At 40.4% G+C, this 18,793-nt stretch overlaps 1 protein-coding gene across 1 annotated transcript in view; it reads left to right on the top strand.

Moving 5' to 3' along the window:
• The first annotated feature begins 8,095 nt into the window (after positions 1 to 8,095).
• slc30a6 (solute carrier family 30 member 6) overlaps positions 8,096 to 18,793 on the top strand; it is a 73,840-nt gene continuing 63,142 nt past the window's right edge. Inside the window, exons 1-3 of the mRNA XM_033614103.2 lie at positions 8,096 to 8,296; positions 10,657 to 10,703; positions 12,303 to 12,389. Coding sequence (XP_033469994.2) covers positions 8,113 to 8,296; positions 10,657 to 10,703; positions 12,303 to 12,389 — 318 coding nt within the window. The 5' untranslated portion in view covers positions 8,096 to 8,112. The remainder of the gene's footprint in view (positions 8,297 to 10,656; positions 10,704 to 12,302; positions 12,390 to 18,793) is intronic.

Here is an 18,793-nt window from a genome sequence, read left to right as displayed (position 1 = left end):
AATTACATTTTTTACCTACTGTACACCTCACATCTTTTAACGGGTGCTTGAATGATTTACCTGCACTATCTATAAATTTGGGAAACTTTCAGGAAAGAGGACAAAAAATGGTCAAACCTGAAGCAACAGACACCAAGGTATCCTGGATTAGGGTTTCTTTGTATCAGTTTGAGTTGTTGTGTATATAGTTTTCCCCCTGTGTGTTAAAGTTGGTCTGATCAGCCAGTACATGTTGCCCCAGTGTCTGGTTCTGTTAGGTGACTTCATGTCTAGTTTTTATCAGCCTTATTTTTCAATAGAGTTATATTTTGTCGACCTCTTTTAAGGACCCTAAAATTCTGATTTCATTACCTTGAGTTATTTGTTTTGTAAAATCTTTTTTGTGCTTTGACTGCTTGGTCCACAACAGCTGGAAAAACAAGTGGACACCCAAACATTAAAGGCACATTTTGGGAACATGGTAATTACAAGTGCTTTACATCAAACATCGGAAGCATCAAGACAAAGTGCAAAAGAAACCCATTATTAAATGACATTTAAACACAATTTAAAATGTCACTAATGAGTTAGAGGATAGAAAGTAAACACAAGATTAAGACAGGTATAAAATACGAGAATAAAAGTTACAGTGCAGTATAAAAAAATAATAAATATTTGATTTAATAAAAGGCAGCAGCACTCTTTTTTTATTTTAAAAAAAAAAAAAAAATTTTTTTACATCTTGTAGCCAGTCACAATAGGATGGGCCCTGATTCCAACTTTATCTTCTGCAGCTGCCTGTTCCTTTAAAGGTTCTATGTGTATTTAGGTATCTGTATATGTGTACACTTGTGCATATGTATACTATTTTTTCTTTGTCTTTTGTAATGCTGTATAGCTGTTTACATGTTATTAAAAAACAATAGAATATGTTAAAGAAATAAATAAAAGGCGGTGGCAAAGACAAAAGTCTTCAGCCTTGATTCAAAAGATCTTCCTCACGCCAGGATAGTCCGTGGGACGGGGAATGCTGAAAAATTTCACACCTTCATTTGGTTCACTTTCACACTACACTTTTTAAAGCGGACCAAACCGCCTGGACAATGTCACGCAGTTACAATAGCTGCTCGTTTGGGGGCGGTACTGCCCATAATGACCACTGACCAGGAAGAAAAAGGAGCATGAGGAAGAAGAAAACCCGGCTCATCGATTGGCCAGGACCGAAAACGGAAATCAATTGTGGGTAGCCATAAGCAGCTGAGATATATAGTCCTCTGACCATATATCAATAAGCACCTGCATTTCCTCACTACTCCAGGTCTGCCCATATTGCACTGCGTTCTACATCACTTCCCCTCTTTGGTTCACTTCCTCTCTTTGGTTCGCTGGATAGTCTGTTTGCATTTCCCACTGTAAGTGAACCGCACCAGGGTTCACTTGCAAGTGAACCGAGATCCCCAGTTTTCAAGTGGATCAGGGTTCCCTCATTTGGTCTTCACCAAAGTTCGAATGAGCGTTCACACCACTCCAAACGAACCGAACTATCCGTGGAAGCGGACCAGGGTTCGCTTCCACGGATAGTTCGGTTCGTGGAAGCGAACCAGGGTTCGTTTAAAGCAGACCAAATAGCGCCAGTGTGAATGCGTCCTAAGAGTTGCAGCAGACCTGCAGTTTTCTGGGAGTTTGTTCCAGATACAGTACAGGCCAAAAGTTTGGACACACCTTCTCAGTCAATGCCTTTTCTTTATTTTCATGACTATTTACATTGTAGATTCTCACTGAAGGCATCAAAACTATGAATGAACACATGTGGAGTTATGTACTTAACAAAAAAAGGTGAAATAACTGAAAACATGTTTTATATTCTAGTTTCTTCAAAATAGCCACCCTTTGCTCTGATTACTGCTTTGCACACTCTTGGCATTCTCTCCATGAGCTTCAAGAGGTAGTCACCTGAAATGGTTTTCCAACAGTCTTGAAGGAGTTCCCAGAGGTGTTTAGCACTTGTTGGCCCCTTTGCCTTCACTCTGCGGTCCAGCTCACCCCAAACCATCTCGATTGGGTTCAGGTCCGGTGACTGTGGAGGCCAGGTCATCTGCCGCAGCACTCCATCACTCTCCTTCTTGGTCAAATAGCCCTTACACAGCCTGGAGGTGTGTTTGGGGTCATTGTCCTGTTGAAAAATAAATGATCGTCCAACTAAACGCAAACCGGATGGGATGGCATGTCGCTGCAGGATGCTGTGGTAGCCATGCTGGTTCAGTGTGCCTTCAATTTTGAATAAATCCCCAACAGTGTCACCAGGAAAACACCCCCACACCATCACACCTCCTCCATGCTTCACAGTGGGAACCAGGCATGTGGAATCCATCCGTTCACCTTTTCTGCGTCTCACAAAGACACGGCGGTTGGAACCAAAGATCTCAAATTTGGACTCATCAGACCAAAGCACAGATTTCCACTGGTCTAATGTCCATTCCTTGTGTTTCTTGGCCCAAACAAATCTCTTCTGCTTGTTGCCTCTCCTTAGCAGTGGTTTCCTAGCAGCTATTTGACCATGAAGGCCTGATTGGCGCAGTCTCCTCTTAACAGTTGTTCTAGAGATGGGTCTGCTGCTAGAACTCTGTGTGGCATTCATCTGGTCTCTGATCTGAGCTGCTGTTAACTTGCGATTTCTGAGGCTGGTGACTCAGATGAACTTATCCTCAGAAGCAGAGGTGACTCTTGGTCTTCCTTTCCTGGGTCGGTCCTCGTGTGTGCCAGTTTCGTTGTAGCGCTTGATGGTTTTTGTGACTCCACTTGGGGACACATTTAAAGTTTTTGCAATTTTCCGGACTGACTGACCTTCATTTCTTAAAGTAATGATGGCCACTGGTTTTTCTTTAGTTAGCTGATTGGTTCTTGCCATAATATGAATTTTAACAGTTGTCCAATAGGGCTGTCGGCTGTGTATTAACCTGACTTCTGCACAACACAACTGATGGTCCCAACCCCATTGATAAAGCAAGAAATTCCACTAATTAACCCTGATAAGGCACACCTGTGAAGTGGAAACCATTTCAGGTGACTACCTCTTGAAGCTCATCGAGAGAATGCCAAGAGTGTGCAAAGCAGTAATCAGAGCAAAGGGTGGCTATTTTGAAGAAAGTAGAATATAAAACATGTTTTCAGTTATTTCACCTTTTTTTGTTAAGTACATAACTCCACATGTGTTCATTCATAGTTTTGATGCCTTCAGTGAGAATCTACAATGTAAATAGTCATGAAAATAAAGAAAACGCATTGAATGAGAAGGTGTGTCCAAACTTTTGGCCTGTACTGTATGTTACATAAAAACTAAATGCTGCTTCCCCATGTTTAGTCTTGACTCTGGGGACACAAAGACCTGTTGTACAGGACCTGAGAGGTCGTCTCTCATGACTGGAGAGAATATATTTGCTGTTAGACTGCAGTCTGCACCACCACAGAACAAAAACAGGTTTTGCTCTTGTTCTTTTATAGATTCCAATTTCATAATTTGTGTCTCTTTTCCCTCTTTGCCTCTTTCAATCACTCCTTTCTCTCTTCCTCACACTCTCTCATTCATCCTCTCTCTTTCTTTCTACACATTTTAGTGTTGGCCATTCGGGGGCCCCACTCAGCTCGGGGGCGTCTCTCACTGTTACACACAAAAATCTCCATTCAATGCCGCACAAATGAGCAACTACATATTCTGCACACATACTCAACTTTGACCGAAATTTGCACACAGAGTTCTTTGAGGCCTCAGACATAAACTGATACACACATTTCCAGGCTCAGTCTGTCACACTTTCTTTTCTGTCTTGTACTTTACATGAATACTTTTTGAAACAAAGCTCTCTGAACAGTTGCACACATTTAGCAATCCCTCCAGGATGTTGCCATGGCAATAATTAACACAAATTCAGCAAGTTCCCGTTAGTTGCGCACGACCTTGCAATTTTGTCCAATTACTGCAACTTTACTGCAAATTTGACTATTTAAACAAGTAAAATCTCTTTTCATTGTAGAGCAGCATGCAGCATATTGATTTGCTCAGCACCTCTTTCTTTCTTTTCTCAAAAACACTTAGATAGCAACATGCATTGCAATTTTTCAGAAAGGCTGCCATGAAATCAGACATTTCATACTGCAACAAGGCAAGGCAAGGCAAGGCAAGGCAAGGCAAGGCAAGGCAAGGCAAGGCAAGGCAATTTTAATTATATAGCACCATTCATACACAAGGCAATTCAATGTGCTTTACAAGAGAAATACGTTAAGATAAAACATTAAAGGAACAATAGATCATTAAAAACAAAAGCTAAAAGCAAGAAAAACAGTACAGAAAATGCATTTAAAAAGCAAACATAAAGCAAAAGCAACAGCAGACAAATATAAAAACAATAGCTACAGATTATCCTAACAATAAGTTACATATCTAGTTCACTGGTAAGCTGCAGTAAATAGTAATGTTTTAAGCCCTGATTTAAATGAGTTGACAGTTTCAGCCGACCTCAGATATTCTGGAAGTTTGTTCCACAGGCAGGGAGCATAGAAACTAAAGGCTGCTTCACCTTGTTTGGTTTTGATCCTGGGAACACTGAGTAAACTTGTTCCAGATGATCTGAGGGGTCTGGATGCTTCATAACGTACAAGTATATCAGAGATGTATTTAGGCCCGAGACCATTTAGTGCTTTATAGACAAGTAACAAGATTTTAAAGTCTATCCTTTGACACACAGGAAGCCAGTGCAGTGATTTAAGCACTGGTGTAATGTGCTCCACTCTCTTGGTGTTGGTGAGGACTCTGGCAGCAGCGTTCTCGATGAGCTGCAGTTGTCTGATTGATTTTTTACTCAGGCCTGTTAAGACACCGTTACAATAGTCCAGCCTGCTGAAAATGAAAGCATGAACAAGTTTTTCTGTATCTTGTTTAGACAGAAATTCTTTTATTCTTGCTATGTTTTTAAAGTGGTAGTAGGCTGATTTAGTAATTGTCTTAATGTGACTATTGAAATTTAGGTCTGAGTCCAGAACTACACCAAGATTTCTGGCTTGATTTGTAGGTTTTAGTGTCATGGCGTCAAGGTGAGCACTGACTATTGATCTTTGTTCTTTGGGGCCAAAAACACCTATCTCAGTTTTTTCTGTGTTTAGTTGTAGAAAATTCTGGCACATCCACGTATTGATTTCGTCAAGGCACTTATTTAGTAGATACAGGGGACTGTAGTCATCTGCTGACACTGTTATATAAAGTTGTGTGTCATCTGCATAAGTATGGTAGGAGATATTATAATATTCCATAATCTGAGCAAGAGGAAGCATTTTAATGTTGAACAGAAGAGGCCCAAGAATGGACCCTTGAGGAACTCCACATGTAATCTTTGTTCGCACAGATTCATAATTGCCAAGTGACACAAAGAAATCCCTGTCTTGTAAATAAGATTTAAACCAATTTAGCACAGTGCCAGAAAGTCCCACAAACTTTTCTAGTCTGTCGAGCAGTATCTTATGGTCAACTGTGTCGAATGCAGCACTGAGGTCCAGTAATACCAGAACCGAAATCTTTGATGCATCACTGCTCAGATGAATGTCATTTAAAACTTTTACAAGTGCAGTCTCAGTGATGTGCTCGAAATCCAGACTGAAAGGCATCAAAGGAATTATTTTGCTCCAAGAAGGTGTTAAGTTACTGAAAAACAACCTTTTCAATGATCTTTCCTAAAAATGGTAGGTTTGATATGGGCCTGTAGTTATTTATTACTGAGGCATCCAGATTAGGCTTTTTTAAGAGAGGTTTAATGACTGCAGTTTTCAGGGCCGTTGGAAAAAGGCCTGACTGAAGAGAACAGTTGACTATCTGTAGTATATCTGATGCTATGCAGTTAAAAACATCTTTAAAAAAGCTTGTAGGCAGAGTGTCAAGGCAGCAGGTAGTGGACCTAAGGTTTCTAACTATGTCTGTCAAAGAAGCATAATTTAATGGGTGAAAAAGTGCCAGATTAACTGGAGTAGTCTTATGAGGCACAGGTGAAATAGCCACTGTGTTGGAGTTACAGACTGTCTGTCTTATCTTTAAAATCTTGTCTGTGAAAAAAGAAGCAAAGTCATTGCATGCCTTGGTGGATAGCAGTTCAGGAGGGACTGACGCTGATGGGTTTGTCAGTCTGTCAACAACAGTAAATAAAGTCTGTGTATTGTTGTTATTTTTGTTGATAATCTCAGAGAAAAAGGACTGCTGCGCCCTCTTTAGCTCCAAGCTATAGATGTGCAGACTTTCCTTATAGATGTCATAATGAACCTGGAGTTTGGTTTTTCGCCACCTGCGTTCTGCTCTTCTGCATTCTCTTTTTTGAGCTTTTACCTGTGTGGCGTTCCTCCATGGTGGTTTTTTCTTACCAGAGACAACTTTGACCTTCATGGGGGCAATATTGTCCATAATATTCATAGCTTTAGAGCTGAAACTATGAACCAGATCATTGACCGAGACTGAGGGCACAGCTGGTGTGGGCATGAAATCCTTGGTGAATAGTGTACAGGTGTTTTCGTTGATATAGCGTTTTCTGATTACCTCTGTTGTACTTTTACTGGTGTCAGTGGAGATGGCCATTTTAAAGAAAACACAGTAATGATCAGAAAAGGCAACATCAGTCACCACAACCTCAGAAATGTTGAGCCCTTTGGAGATAATTAGATCTAAAATATGTCCCTTATTGTGTGTTGGCTCTGTTACATGCTGGGAAAGTTCAAAGTTGTCCAGGATGTAGAAAAGTTCTTTCGCACTGCCATCTTTGGGATTGTCAATATGAATATTAAAATCACCCACTATAACAACACAGTCAAAATCAATACAGACAACAGATCATAGTTTAGAAAAGTCATCAACAAAGTGTGCACTATATTTTGGAGGCCTGTAAATGGTTACTAATACTGCTTGACAGGAGGATCTCAACTGCAGTGCAACATATTCAAAAGACTCAAACTTACCATATGACAACTGTTTGCACTGGTAAACATCCTTAAATAAAGTGGCTACTCCACCTCCTTTCCTAAGTTCTCTAACTGAGCTGATAATATGGAAGTTTGGGGGGGCTGATTCAATAAGTACTGCTGCATTGTTGTTTTCATTTAACCAAGTTTCAGTTAAAAACATACAATCAAGGTTTCTCTTGATAATAAAATCATTAATTAATAGTGACTTGCCAGCCAGAGATCTGATATTTAATAAAACTAAGTTTAATGTACTAACATTGTCTGACACAGTCTGTGGCTGACGCATAACTGGAGTCAGATTAGATAGAGTAGCTGTGCGCTTCGAGTGCACATTGTTTTTCCTGATGCTAGACCTTGGAGATGACTCTGGCTGACGCTTTTCAATTTCAAGATGTGTTTGACCATGCCACTGGCTATTTAAGATTGCCGGTATGTTTAAGGAAGCGGCATGGGGTCTGACTCATCAACAATCCCCAAAACAGCCCACGTTATCCTTGGGGGACTGGATTAAACATTTGCTTACTTGCATATTGCCTGAGCTGTGAAATAGTTCAATTTAAATTCTTTTTAGTGTTGCACTGGCCTGTGTTTGGGACAGTAGGCTGTCAGTCGATATGAACATGAACCCATCCTGCACCTGACTGGATGAACGCTGCACTTGTGGGCTATCGTTGATGTTTGCTTGATCCAGGAGGAGAGCTTCAACTAATGAGCATTTCCATTATTGACTTATCTGCATTTATTTTCCTAATTAAAGTGCAACATGTCCATGACAATTTCCCAACAGCCAAAGCTGACGTCTTACTATAATGACCAGGAAAACAAGCAAAAATGTTCATGTTTAAGAAGCTAGAACCAATCACTTATCAAAATTGTTGCAGATCCATTTTGGGTTGATGGACCTCAACTTTACAAACACATTCAAATTGTTGAAAGGAAAAGCAACACTATATTTGTGAAGCTGGAACTATGAAATGTGTTTTTTTTGCATTAAAAACCCACAGATCTACTGTATATCACAAGATGTAGGTCTTGGAGGACAAAAGTAGCAATGACGTTTCTACACCGGTAGGTGGCAGCAAAGCAAACAGTGCCTGGTCTGCCGGAAGAAAGACGAAGAAGAAATACAGGAAGTCAGAAATGGCGATGGACGGAATGATGTCCACGTCTTCGGGTCTGTCTTACCACAATGCCGGGGACTTTTACCCCAGAAAGTTCGGCCCGAAGCCGGACGTAGTGCCGTCCGGGGTCACCGAGAGGAAAGTGGGGCCGCTGGATAAACCTGACATGGTGTCGGTGGATGTCATTAACATCAACGACTCAGGTTTGTTATGCTAGCAGGCTAACGGCTAACAACACGTAGTCAAACGTAGTCTAACTTAAGTTAACAGCTGATTCTGGGTAAAGCTGTGACCGTTAGTGAGGTTTTAACGTGTATTCCGTTGTTAGCCGGCTATAACGACAGGTCACACATTAACAGTGTCTTTTACAACCCTGGTAAGACGGTTTAATGATCCGTTGGGGCCCCTGTGTCTTGTCTGTTGACGTTGACGTTTGTGTGCCGCTAATCCAGCTAGCAGTGAAGATGTGTTACTGTCAGACAGCCCTTATATTCAGCTTTAATAGACACGAAAATTTAAAAGGCAGTTAAAACTCAGTGCTGAAAGAAGCACTCTTAGTTTTTACTTCAATAAATGTAGCAGTGCTTCAGTGTAACATAAAGTCTTGTGGTCAAACCTTGCTTCAATGAAAGTATAAAAGTATTTACGTCAAAATATACTTAAAGTACCACAAGTATTCATTATGCACGACGGTCTTTTCGGGATAATGTTATATTATTGTATTGTATGACTGAAAATTAATTGGCAACTATTTGGTAATGTTTAATTTCATTTTGAGGCAAAAATAAATGAATAAATAAATTAGCTGATGTCATGCTTTTAGATGTAAGATTTTGTTGCCATGATATTAAACTGAACAGCTTTTGGATTTTTGGATTAAACGTAACATTTGGTGACATCACCTTGGGCTCTGGAGAATATATAGAGCATTTTATTTTCAGTTTTAAAACATCATATTGATAAAGTGATAAATTTCTTAATTGAGAAAATAATCAACAATGGCAGTAATCATAAGTTGCAGCCCCACTTTAGGGATGCACAGTAGTGCCAGCATGTCATCGGTATCAGCCATTATAAGCTTTAAAATGAATCAGATTCAGCCAACATGCTTTTAATTATTTTGCACAATAAATGAATATTAGATACATGGAAAGCAGTTATCTATTGTATTCTATCATGTCTCCATCTGCTGGTAGGCCATCATGATAAGAGTATGCATGCATAATATGATGTTAATTCCACTACAGAAGAGATGTGATGAGCACTAAACTGAGGTGGGGGGAAAAGTGGATATATCAGTATTGGCTATCCGTCAAATGAGTCGATACACATCAGCATATCGGATATCGGCAAAAAATCCAATATCGTTCATCCCTTACTTTATTTTAGATCTGCAACAATTCGTCAATTAGTTGATCGACAGAAAATGAAGTCGCTGTTTAGTAATTGAATAATCATAGTGGTAATTTTTTAATTGAAAAAAAAAATTGCCATGCTTTTTGATGTGAGAATTTGATGCCATGATATTAACTTGAGTAGCTTTGGGAAGTTTTAGGTGCTGCTGGGTAAGTAAAGTTCACCCCAAAATCAAAGTACATATTTTTGCTTTTACCTGTTGTGCTATTTATCAATCTTTTTGATGTGAGTTGCTGTGTGTCACAGATATTGGATGTAGAGATATCTGTCTTGTCTCATACAAAATGAAACTAGATGGCTTGTGGTGCTGAAAACACCAAAAAATTAATGTGAAAAAACTCAACAGCAATGTCTGTCTCCAGAAATCACAACCTGGTTACTCAATATAATCCACAGGTGTTGTTGTTAACAGTTTCAACTAGGAACTATTTTCTTTCCATCGAACCACACCTGCCAACCTCATGGCAACACAGAAGAAAGCATGCATCTACCACTAGCTCACCTAGCACCACTGAGCTAGCTAATGTTACAGCTCAGTGAGAAGGACACCATAAATGTTTACATCTCACATTGTCATGAGCACAAGCCACTCGTAGCAGTAGATCATAGTCACACAATCAAACTACCTGATTGAGACAGCGGTAAACCGGCAGCCCCCGTGTTCAGTGAGGGAAAATGACCGTTTTTGTCAATGGAGCCTGATGGCTTTGACAAGCACATAAATGAGGAACTGAAGCAGCTTCTTCATCAGGAAGGACTGTCTGTGGCAGGGAAGCGATGATAATGCACTAAATATAGCGTACACTTAAAATGTGGGACCTTTTTTTTTTAAGAGGCTAAAATATGTTTCACTGCTGCCCAGTCCACAGCAGTGCATTGGCAGCACACCTGCCTGCTTCTCTAAACTTGGACGTGCCAACCACAATTTACTGTAAATAATGACCTCATACAGCCCCGCTTTAAAAGATCCAAAAAGGGTTACAGTAGAGCTGAGAAGTTAGTTTTCTCTGTTTACTCAGATAATTAATAATGTATGTGATCATAGTGTTATTATAAAAATGATGCACAAAGCGGCAAAAATAAGACCAGAGTTGTAAGTTGTTTGTTGTTGTCATATGTTGACAGTGGTGTCTGTATTCTTCCACAGATGTCCACTTGCACAGGAAGAAGCATGAGCACGACACGTATGTCTTGGTGAGTTTCTCTGGGTTTTTTTATTTTTATTTTCATGGCGTTGAGTGGCTATCGGTTTGATGGGTTTCTGGCATTATGATTATCTTCTTTTTTCCTCACTTATTTAGTAGTACACAAACATATTCATAGCAAACAAAGTCAGAAGCCATACAGTTTGCAGCGGCTGTGATTTGAGCAGAGAGAAGCTGTCTATGTAGAGGTAGTATGAATGACGAAAGGAGTTTTACTTATTAGACTGGAGCTTCCTTTATTTTTTGCAAGACTAATGAAGGGAGGTTCAGCATAGCTTTAGTTGAGGAAGACAGTGTCTTTTAATCCTTCTGGTTTTGTTACAGATTTTGGTCTAATTGTTGAAATGTTCCTTTTAAGAGTTGAGTCTTCTACTTGGGCACACAAGGATTGTGGGAAGAAGTCTTTAAATCCAAACATTTGATTTAATCCTAACATTAGTGCCAATACCTTGCACACAATGTTACTGTGATTATCTCACCTTCAACATCATCATCATCATCAGAATCACAGCTCTGATCTCATATCACTGCCTAAGAATAGAATAGAATAGTCTTTATTGTAATTGTGTGTACAACGAAATTAAAATGCTTGCTTGGCATTTTTGTTGTTTCTTGTCTTCACAGTTTGAGCCGCATAAGCTAAACTGTATTTTTTGCCTTTGATTATTAATTAGCAATTTACAAGTCAGGAAAGAGCAAACTCAGACACAACTCACTGCTTACTACTGAGGGGGTTTACAACAGGTTAGTCGACTCTGTGTTTACAGCGACTATAGTCTTTAATCTTTCTTTAAAGACTTTCTAGGTCAATATGTATAAAACTTTTAAGAACAGGTTATAAGAAACGCGTGAGTCATAAGTTTAGTTCTGCAAAAAATGTGACTTTCTGGAATTGTGAAAGTTTAGTTTAAAGAACTTGAAATCACTTTTGATGCAGTCATAGCATGACACAATAAAACAATTTACAGGGCTTGTAAAAAATGATAAACATAAAATGTCTGGAATTTTACATTTGTTTTTGACATTGCCAGTTTTTCCACTTGTATTTAAAGCTATGTTTGGTCTTAAGGGGGTTTAAAAAAGATGGATTACTTTAGTTCCTGCCTGTACTTTAATCAGCCATCAAATGCTGCAAAGTTGAAGTCAACTTTCTTGCTGTTTTAGATGCTTGTACATCTTTAAAAAATATGTTTGTCTCATGTAAAGAGACTGTGTGGTTTTTGAATCCCTCAAAAATAAAAATCCTCTGCAAAGCTCTTAGAGAGTTATTTATGTTTCTTTTCAAGTCATCTACAAAAAAATTCTCTTTTGGTTGCTCTGTTGCTACAGTTGCTCTGTAGGATTTAATTTAGCTGAAGTCTTTGTCATACACTGACACACCACTTGGTGGCAGTGTAGGTTACGCTTTGTCTCCTCCTCTGCTCTCCTATCACCCACTTAATGAACCTGTTTGTACTTAAATTAATCCAAATATCATTCCTGACAACTTTACAGAATTATTTCTGACTGCATATTTTAGCCTGGAGCAGATTAATGTAATCTTATGTTAAAAGTTTCTTAACTATTATTAATTTTATTTTATTTGCAGGGCACCATTCATCCATTCAGGAAGACACACAGATCCATCTTTGGAAAATTCCAGCAAGAATTCAGACTGGTCACCTCAGATAGACGGGTAAGTGTTTGTGTGTGTGTGTGTGTGTGTGTGTGTGTGTGTGTGTGTGTGTGTGTGTGTGTGTGTGTGTGCGCGTGTGTGTGTATGTGTGATGAAATCAAGTCTGATCTTTGTGTCGTCTCTGGTATTTTTTTGGCTTCATTTGTTTTGATCATCAGACCACTAAATCCGCCTGGTTATCATCATCCTCCTTGGTTTCACTTAGTAGTTAGTGTCTGGAGAATCCTCACTTTGTAATCCCATTGTGCTGTAAGCTGGTTAGATTCTGTGTCTCATACACAGAGTCAGACCCAAACACCTCCAGTAATCCTGTTTCCCTATCGGGTCACCGTGTTCCCGTGAAAGCAGCAGGGATGAAGCCCTCAGAGTAAAATACCATCAGCAACGAGCTGACTGCTGGTCCACTGTGCCTGATACTGTAGCTTCATTTGTCATTTGGGACATTTTTCATCTGTTGTATTTTATTTTGCTGCTTTTAATCATGAGCTGGAACTTAAACTCAACTAGGAAGAATAAAATACATGAACCCTTTAATGCAATTATCCACCCAAATTCATACTTTGAGTATCAAACATGTGCCGTGATCATCTTGGATTCATGTCAGTTACAATATATTTCAATAACAACTAGAAAAGTGCACTCAGTAGAGTGCAGATCTCCACCAGGCAGCCGCCCGAACAGATCACCACCTCTCTAGACTGTTCTTGTAATTCCAGCTGACACGTCACAGCAGGTCCCGGAAGCATCCTAGAAACTAGTAAAAATACACACCTTGTCTATTTTTGACGGAGCCATGGCGTGTTTCACAGAACAGATTGAGGTTTCCTGCTAACAGACAGTGTATGTGAAATATAGATACAATACAATTATAAGGATGAAAGTATTTTTGATAAATAAAACACTGCTTCAAATCTTTGACTCATGTTGTTCATAACTGGAGTTTTAACCATATTAACTTTGTAGGTTTATGCACAACAAAGTAAGAAATAACAACAACAAACACAAAGAAAACATTTAACTGCCTGTTGACTTATTGTAGAAGCACAAATGTCAAGGACAAATGACCAAGTCTACAAAATCTGGCAGGTAAAATGCTCCTTGTATGGTATGACCATGGTACGACGCAGTGTGAAGGACAAATTAAAATGTGGTTGCAGCCATGGCAGCCGGTATGCAGCGAGCTACAGCCAGGGGAATCGCCCTAGCTCTCTAATAGACAAGATGGCGACAAAGATAAGAAACATAAAAGACTTATTCATTGTGCTTAACTTCAGTGGATCATAACATGTCAGGAATAGAATTAATCTGCAGATGCTCTGGGTCAAAATGAGACAAAACTTCAGTATGGATGTCAGTGTTGAGACGACCAAGGCCAAAATGTGGCCTGTAACAGACGGCAAGGCTTGTTGTTTTACTGTGGCTGATTTCTGGAACACTTGCAGCCTCTATCTGCCGTTTAAGAGGAGTAAGAGGTCAGCAGTCAGTGATGGTATATAACAGGTTTTTCAATGATTGTGAATCACAGCAACCACGAGAGATCCGTGAGCATACAGTCATCAATGTGCACACTAAATATGAGACTGATTGGTCCAGTAGTTTGAGAGATTAGCTGTGGACAGACAGATAAACACACATACGGCCAGTGTCGGCCATACATGACCAAATGCATGATCTGCTCCAGGCTTATGCGTGATACAGATAATAATTGCTGTTGTAAAATGGCACAAAACCTGCAAAGAAGTTCCACCAAACGTCAGGGCCATTGGATTGTTTATTTTTGCACCAAGATTCCTCAATTTATTTACATCATTCTTGCATTTTAGGATCAGTATTTATTTAGAGTGCAGTGGAAATAAGATCTTAATGTGAAATTTGAGAGCTTATTCATGATTTGATTGTTGTTTTTGGTGCAAACTAGGGCTGCAGCTAACGATTATTTTCATTGTCGACTAACCTGTCGATTATTTCTTTGATTAGTCGACTAATCATTTTATCGAAAAATTTGTTAAAATGTTGAAAAATGTTGGTCTGTCTCTCCCAAACCCCAAAATTATGTCATCTAATGTCTTGTTTCGTACTCACGCCAAAAGGTTTTATTTCACCGTCATGGGAGAGTGTGTGAAGCTGCCAAGATTTGAACATAAGAAGCTGCAATAGGAGTATTTTAGGGTACTTTTATAGTACTTTTCTATGAAAAATGACTCAAACGGATTAGTCGAGTACTAAAATAGTCAGCAATTATTTTGATAGTTGATTAGTCATCAATTGGTCGACTAATCGTGGCAGCCCTAGTGCAAACTGACCAACTGCTCAACAAGTGCTAGAAAAGCTTGAATCAGTGAGGCAGGAAATATTTGCTTCCTGTGCAAATGCAACACAAAACTCTCATTTTGGGGTGAATTCCTAAATATTACAAGGTCTCCTGGTAAAGCATAACAAAGATTATACATGTCTCTCACTTATGACCTTTATCAGCAATAAAGCAGCATATTGTACTTATTCATTCTGCACTTAAGAGCCACTCAGGCCCTGTTTGCCTGTATGTTGCTCTCTGTTTGGACACTATATTTTCCCTTAAAATCACCCAGAGCGTGCTCATGTTGCCTTTTTGAGCATGTTGACCACTTGCGCTTGGCTGGCTGGCAGCTCTAATGCAGTGTTTAATGAGGATTTAAAAGCTAGGAAAGGTACTTGTGTTACTGCAGGCTCTCATCTTTGTTATAAACATACATTAAATATTCCACCTCAGCAACAACACATACTCACTGTTATGAAATTGGGGAACAACAATAGAGTTTGTCCTAATTTCCCACTCAGAAAACATCTTCAGTTCTAATGCTTGGAGTGATTGTGTTCCTCTAAAATTAGAGTACATGAAAAAAAGTAGTAGTGTGTCACAACAAAACAGAGACAGGTGTAGAGTCTAAGCTAAAAATGCTTTGGAACAACACAGGGATGTAGAAATTACAGATTGTTTTGTGTGTGTGTGGATGTGTGTGTGTCAGCGTTATTGTAGTATAATCCACTTTGACCACATACTGGCAGGGGGTCTTGCTTCCCCATAGAGCCTTGGATCGGATTACATGGTGTCGTACACGGCTTAGGGACCAAACATAGTTCAAACCGGCGAAAGTTGAGATGTGCTTCCTCAGCGCCTCAGCGCCCTCGTCGCATGTCTACTGTTACCTTTGGTGTTGTGATATAAAAACAAAGGTCTCTTGTCGACATCTGTTTTCAGGCACAGTTTGACCGATACAGGAGTTTTTACAGGCTGATACAGAGTTTAACAGATAGATGATATCTTAAAATCTGCACATATCTATGCCAAATATATTAGATGTGTTCAGGGTTTTATCTTGGATTGAAAAGCCTCTGAAGCAGCATTTAAAGCATTATGAGACACCAAGGGCTTCAGTTTGGCTTTAAGCACAGTGAATTGAGCCTTAGAAACACCCTCCTCACAAACCTTTCCAACATCCGAATCCCAAATGGATAATTTAACGTCTACTTCTGTGTCCACTCTTTGAACACTGACGTTTTTGCAGGCCATGAACGCAGCACATTCAGAAAGAACTCTGTATGACCTTCTCAGCTGTTTGTGGAGTTTGAGTTGTTGGGGTGGGTAATTGATCAGTTGATCTGATCAAAGCTGATCAGATCGATGGGTGAGAGGAGCAGCTGCTACAGTAGCGAGTCAAAGTAAACCTTAAGACCTAGCGCAATGAACGGTTAAGCTTCAGTCTCACTGCGCCTGGTGTTCTGTCTTTGCCCAGAGTAGGTGCTGCACTCTTCAACTGTGGTGCAGTGAATAACTAAACAGTATACATATTCCAACAGCTCTCCTATTAACGGGTCCAGCTCCAATAGAAAATCATATGTGGCGGCAGATTGTGATATCGTGACGGGCCGACACAAAAAAGAATATTTGGGAGATCATGGATGTACTGTAAGCAGCCAGTTGGTAAAGCAATGTCACTTTTGCTCCGACGAGTCAAAATCTTTGATACTTCTAACGTTGCATTTATGCCCAGGAGAGCCTGTACCTCGCTTCCAGTCTATTTGTCCAAGTTTTCTTCCATTTTTTAAGTTACGAGCTGTTGTTTTTCTTTTGTGTTTTCTGTTGTTCACACGGCTAATGACCACCCCTGGTTCCTCATGTGCTGAAAAAGTGCTCTGAAATAGGAGCTATAAAAAGTCCCTCACAACGGCGTTCTGAAAACTGGTGTCTTTCCTAGTTCTTGTGGTTCGTATGTAACGAAAAGGGGGGTTCATAGAAATATGAAAAAGTTTCTCCGGTCTGAAAATGCTAAATAATGGCAGGCTGTTCACCAGCAAGTGTGGTATATTTAATAGTTATAGACTTTAGCCTTTGTGAACATGGTCCGACGACACGCATTTAATGACCTAGTTTGTTTTAAGCACACTGAATCCTTAAAACATCCACTGATTTTATGATTACAGTGTTGAAATGCAAAGTGACCCCCCTCCAAACTGATATAGACCAAGTCATAACCCTAACCCTGCTTTTTAAGAATAAATTCAGAGCAAATAATGAAAGCTTAGTGTCACTTATCCTTCATCAATCATGATAAAACTGGGCAGAGGTTGTCTGTGTAGCTCACACCCAAGATTTCACTGTCGAAACTGAAGTAGCAGCAGCAGACATATCGTTCCTAGTATAGCTCAAGCTCCAAAAGCACCAAGCCTACATTTCCCATGATGCAACTCAGCTGTATCTCTTCATCAGAAACTGCTTAAGTTGATAGACTTCTGTTCGGACTTCTTAGAGCTTGGAAAACCCGCTTGTTATGTGTAGAATCGTCCTTTAATTTCCTGCAGTTTTTTTTCTACATGGAGTTTCATACAGGATATAAAGATAACGTAAAGCAGAAGTGAGTTACTGAGACAAGTTTTTATCAGATGAATTCATTCTGTTGCACTCTATTCATCACGTCTGTTGTACAGTGCATGATTATAGTGCTGGACATTGGTGCTTGAGCTCATCAGTCACTGTTGCAGTTACAAAATGTCCTGATAAAACTAGAACAGGGACATCAGGCCGTCAGCAGAGGAAAGACATGACTGGAGGGCAGGAGAGTGAGAGGACCAGGCGTCATCTCGTTTCTGCTGTGGCAACCCAGTTGGAAAACTCCTCTGTCCACGTTAACAGGCCGCCACTGCTGCCGCCGATTCATTATGTAAGTAGGTTTATTTTGAGAGGAGAACATGGCCACCCTGGAGACACAGAGCCCCGACGGCTCCAATTTGAGGAGGATGTTGATGTGCCACTGCAAGCGAGCCGTGGCGGGTTGTGATGGCGGTGTGCTGCGGGTTTCACTTTGCCCAACAAGTCCCACAAATCCTCTTGCACATACTCCCAGCCCCTTATGATAAAACTGCCCTCTCCTCCTTGCTCTACGTTTCTTCTTCAGAGGCTAATATGAGTCACGCCTCTGCTCACCATGATGACACACATTTCCCCAGCGCTGCCTGATGATGCGGCAGCATGGCACGGCGCTCAACAATGATGTAATCAGGCCTGGCGTCAGCAGAGGCTCCTTTATTTAATACAGTACCTGGTGACTGAGGCTCTGTACAGGCGCTGCAGCTCTGTCACTCCAGTGTCACATGTAATATCAATACATTGGCATGCCGTTATGCCACCGGACAGCCAGGCGACACCGCTGACAGACAGATGGGGGCAGCAGAGTGTCAGGATTGAACTTTGGTGCACTCTCCTCCAGGCGCTCAGTGTATGTGTACGTGAAGGGGGGTTGGGAATGTTTTGGGCCAAGTGCTGTCTCTCTGTTTGCACACACGGACACATGCATGCATGCATGCACTCACACACGCACGCACACACACACACACACACACACACACACACACACACACACACACTGTGGGTCTCCCATGCCTGTCGCTGGCTAGTGCTGTCACCAGACGCCCCAGTGCTGTCATAACACAGCACACCACAGTAATTGTAGATTTCACAGCACTCGGCGCTCCCCACCACGGCATATGACTCCAACACGAAGTGACAGGCCAGGACACACACACACACACACACACACACACACACACACGTTCCCTTGTTCCATTTCTTGTTTCTCTTTCCTCTGACACACACAGACGCACTCTCTCTTTCTGCTCAGAGGGCGATTTTAGACTCAAGGTTTTTTTTTATTTTTTATTTTGTTCATTGAAAATTCTGCTGAATTTACATCCAGGCAGACGGAGTAACACCAGTGTTAAATGGGCACTGATACAGACTGTATGGAGCAAGCTTAACTGGTCTCTCTGGTCTCCTTTCATTGGTCATTTGTCCAAACTTGAACAACCTATATTTATGTCTTCTTGACAAATGATTTGTGGTCGTTGTGTGTGTGTAATTACTGCTGTCT

The sequence above is a fragment of the Epinephelus lanceolatus genome, chromosome 17, assembly GCF_041903045.1.
Source record: "Epinephelus lanceolatus isolate andai-2023 chromosome 17, ASM4190304v1, whole genome shotgun sequence".
In the NCBI taxonomy this organism is placed as follows: domain Eukaryota; kingdom Metazoa; phylum Chordata; class Actinopteri; order Perciformes; family Serranidae; genus Epinephelus; species Epinephelus lanceolatus.
The sequence above is the reverse complement of the archived record's forward strand: the minus strand, read 5'-3'. Positions and strand labels throughout refer to the sequence as shown.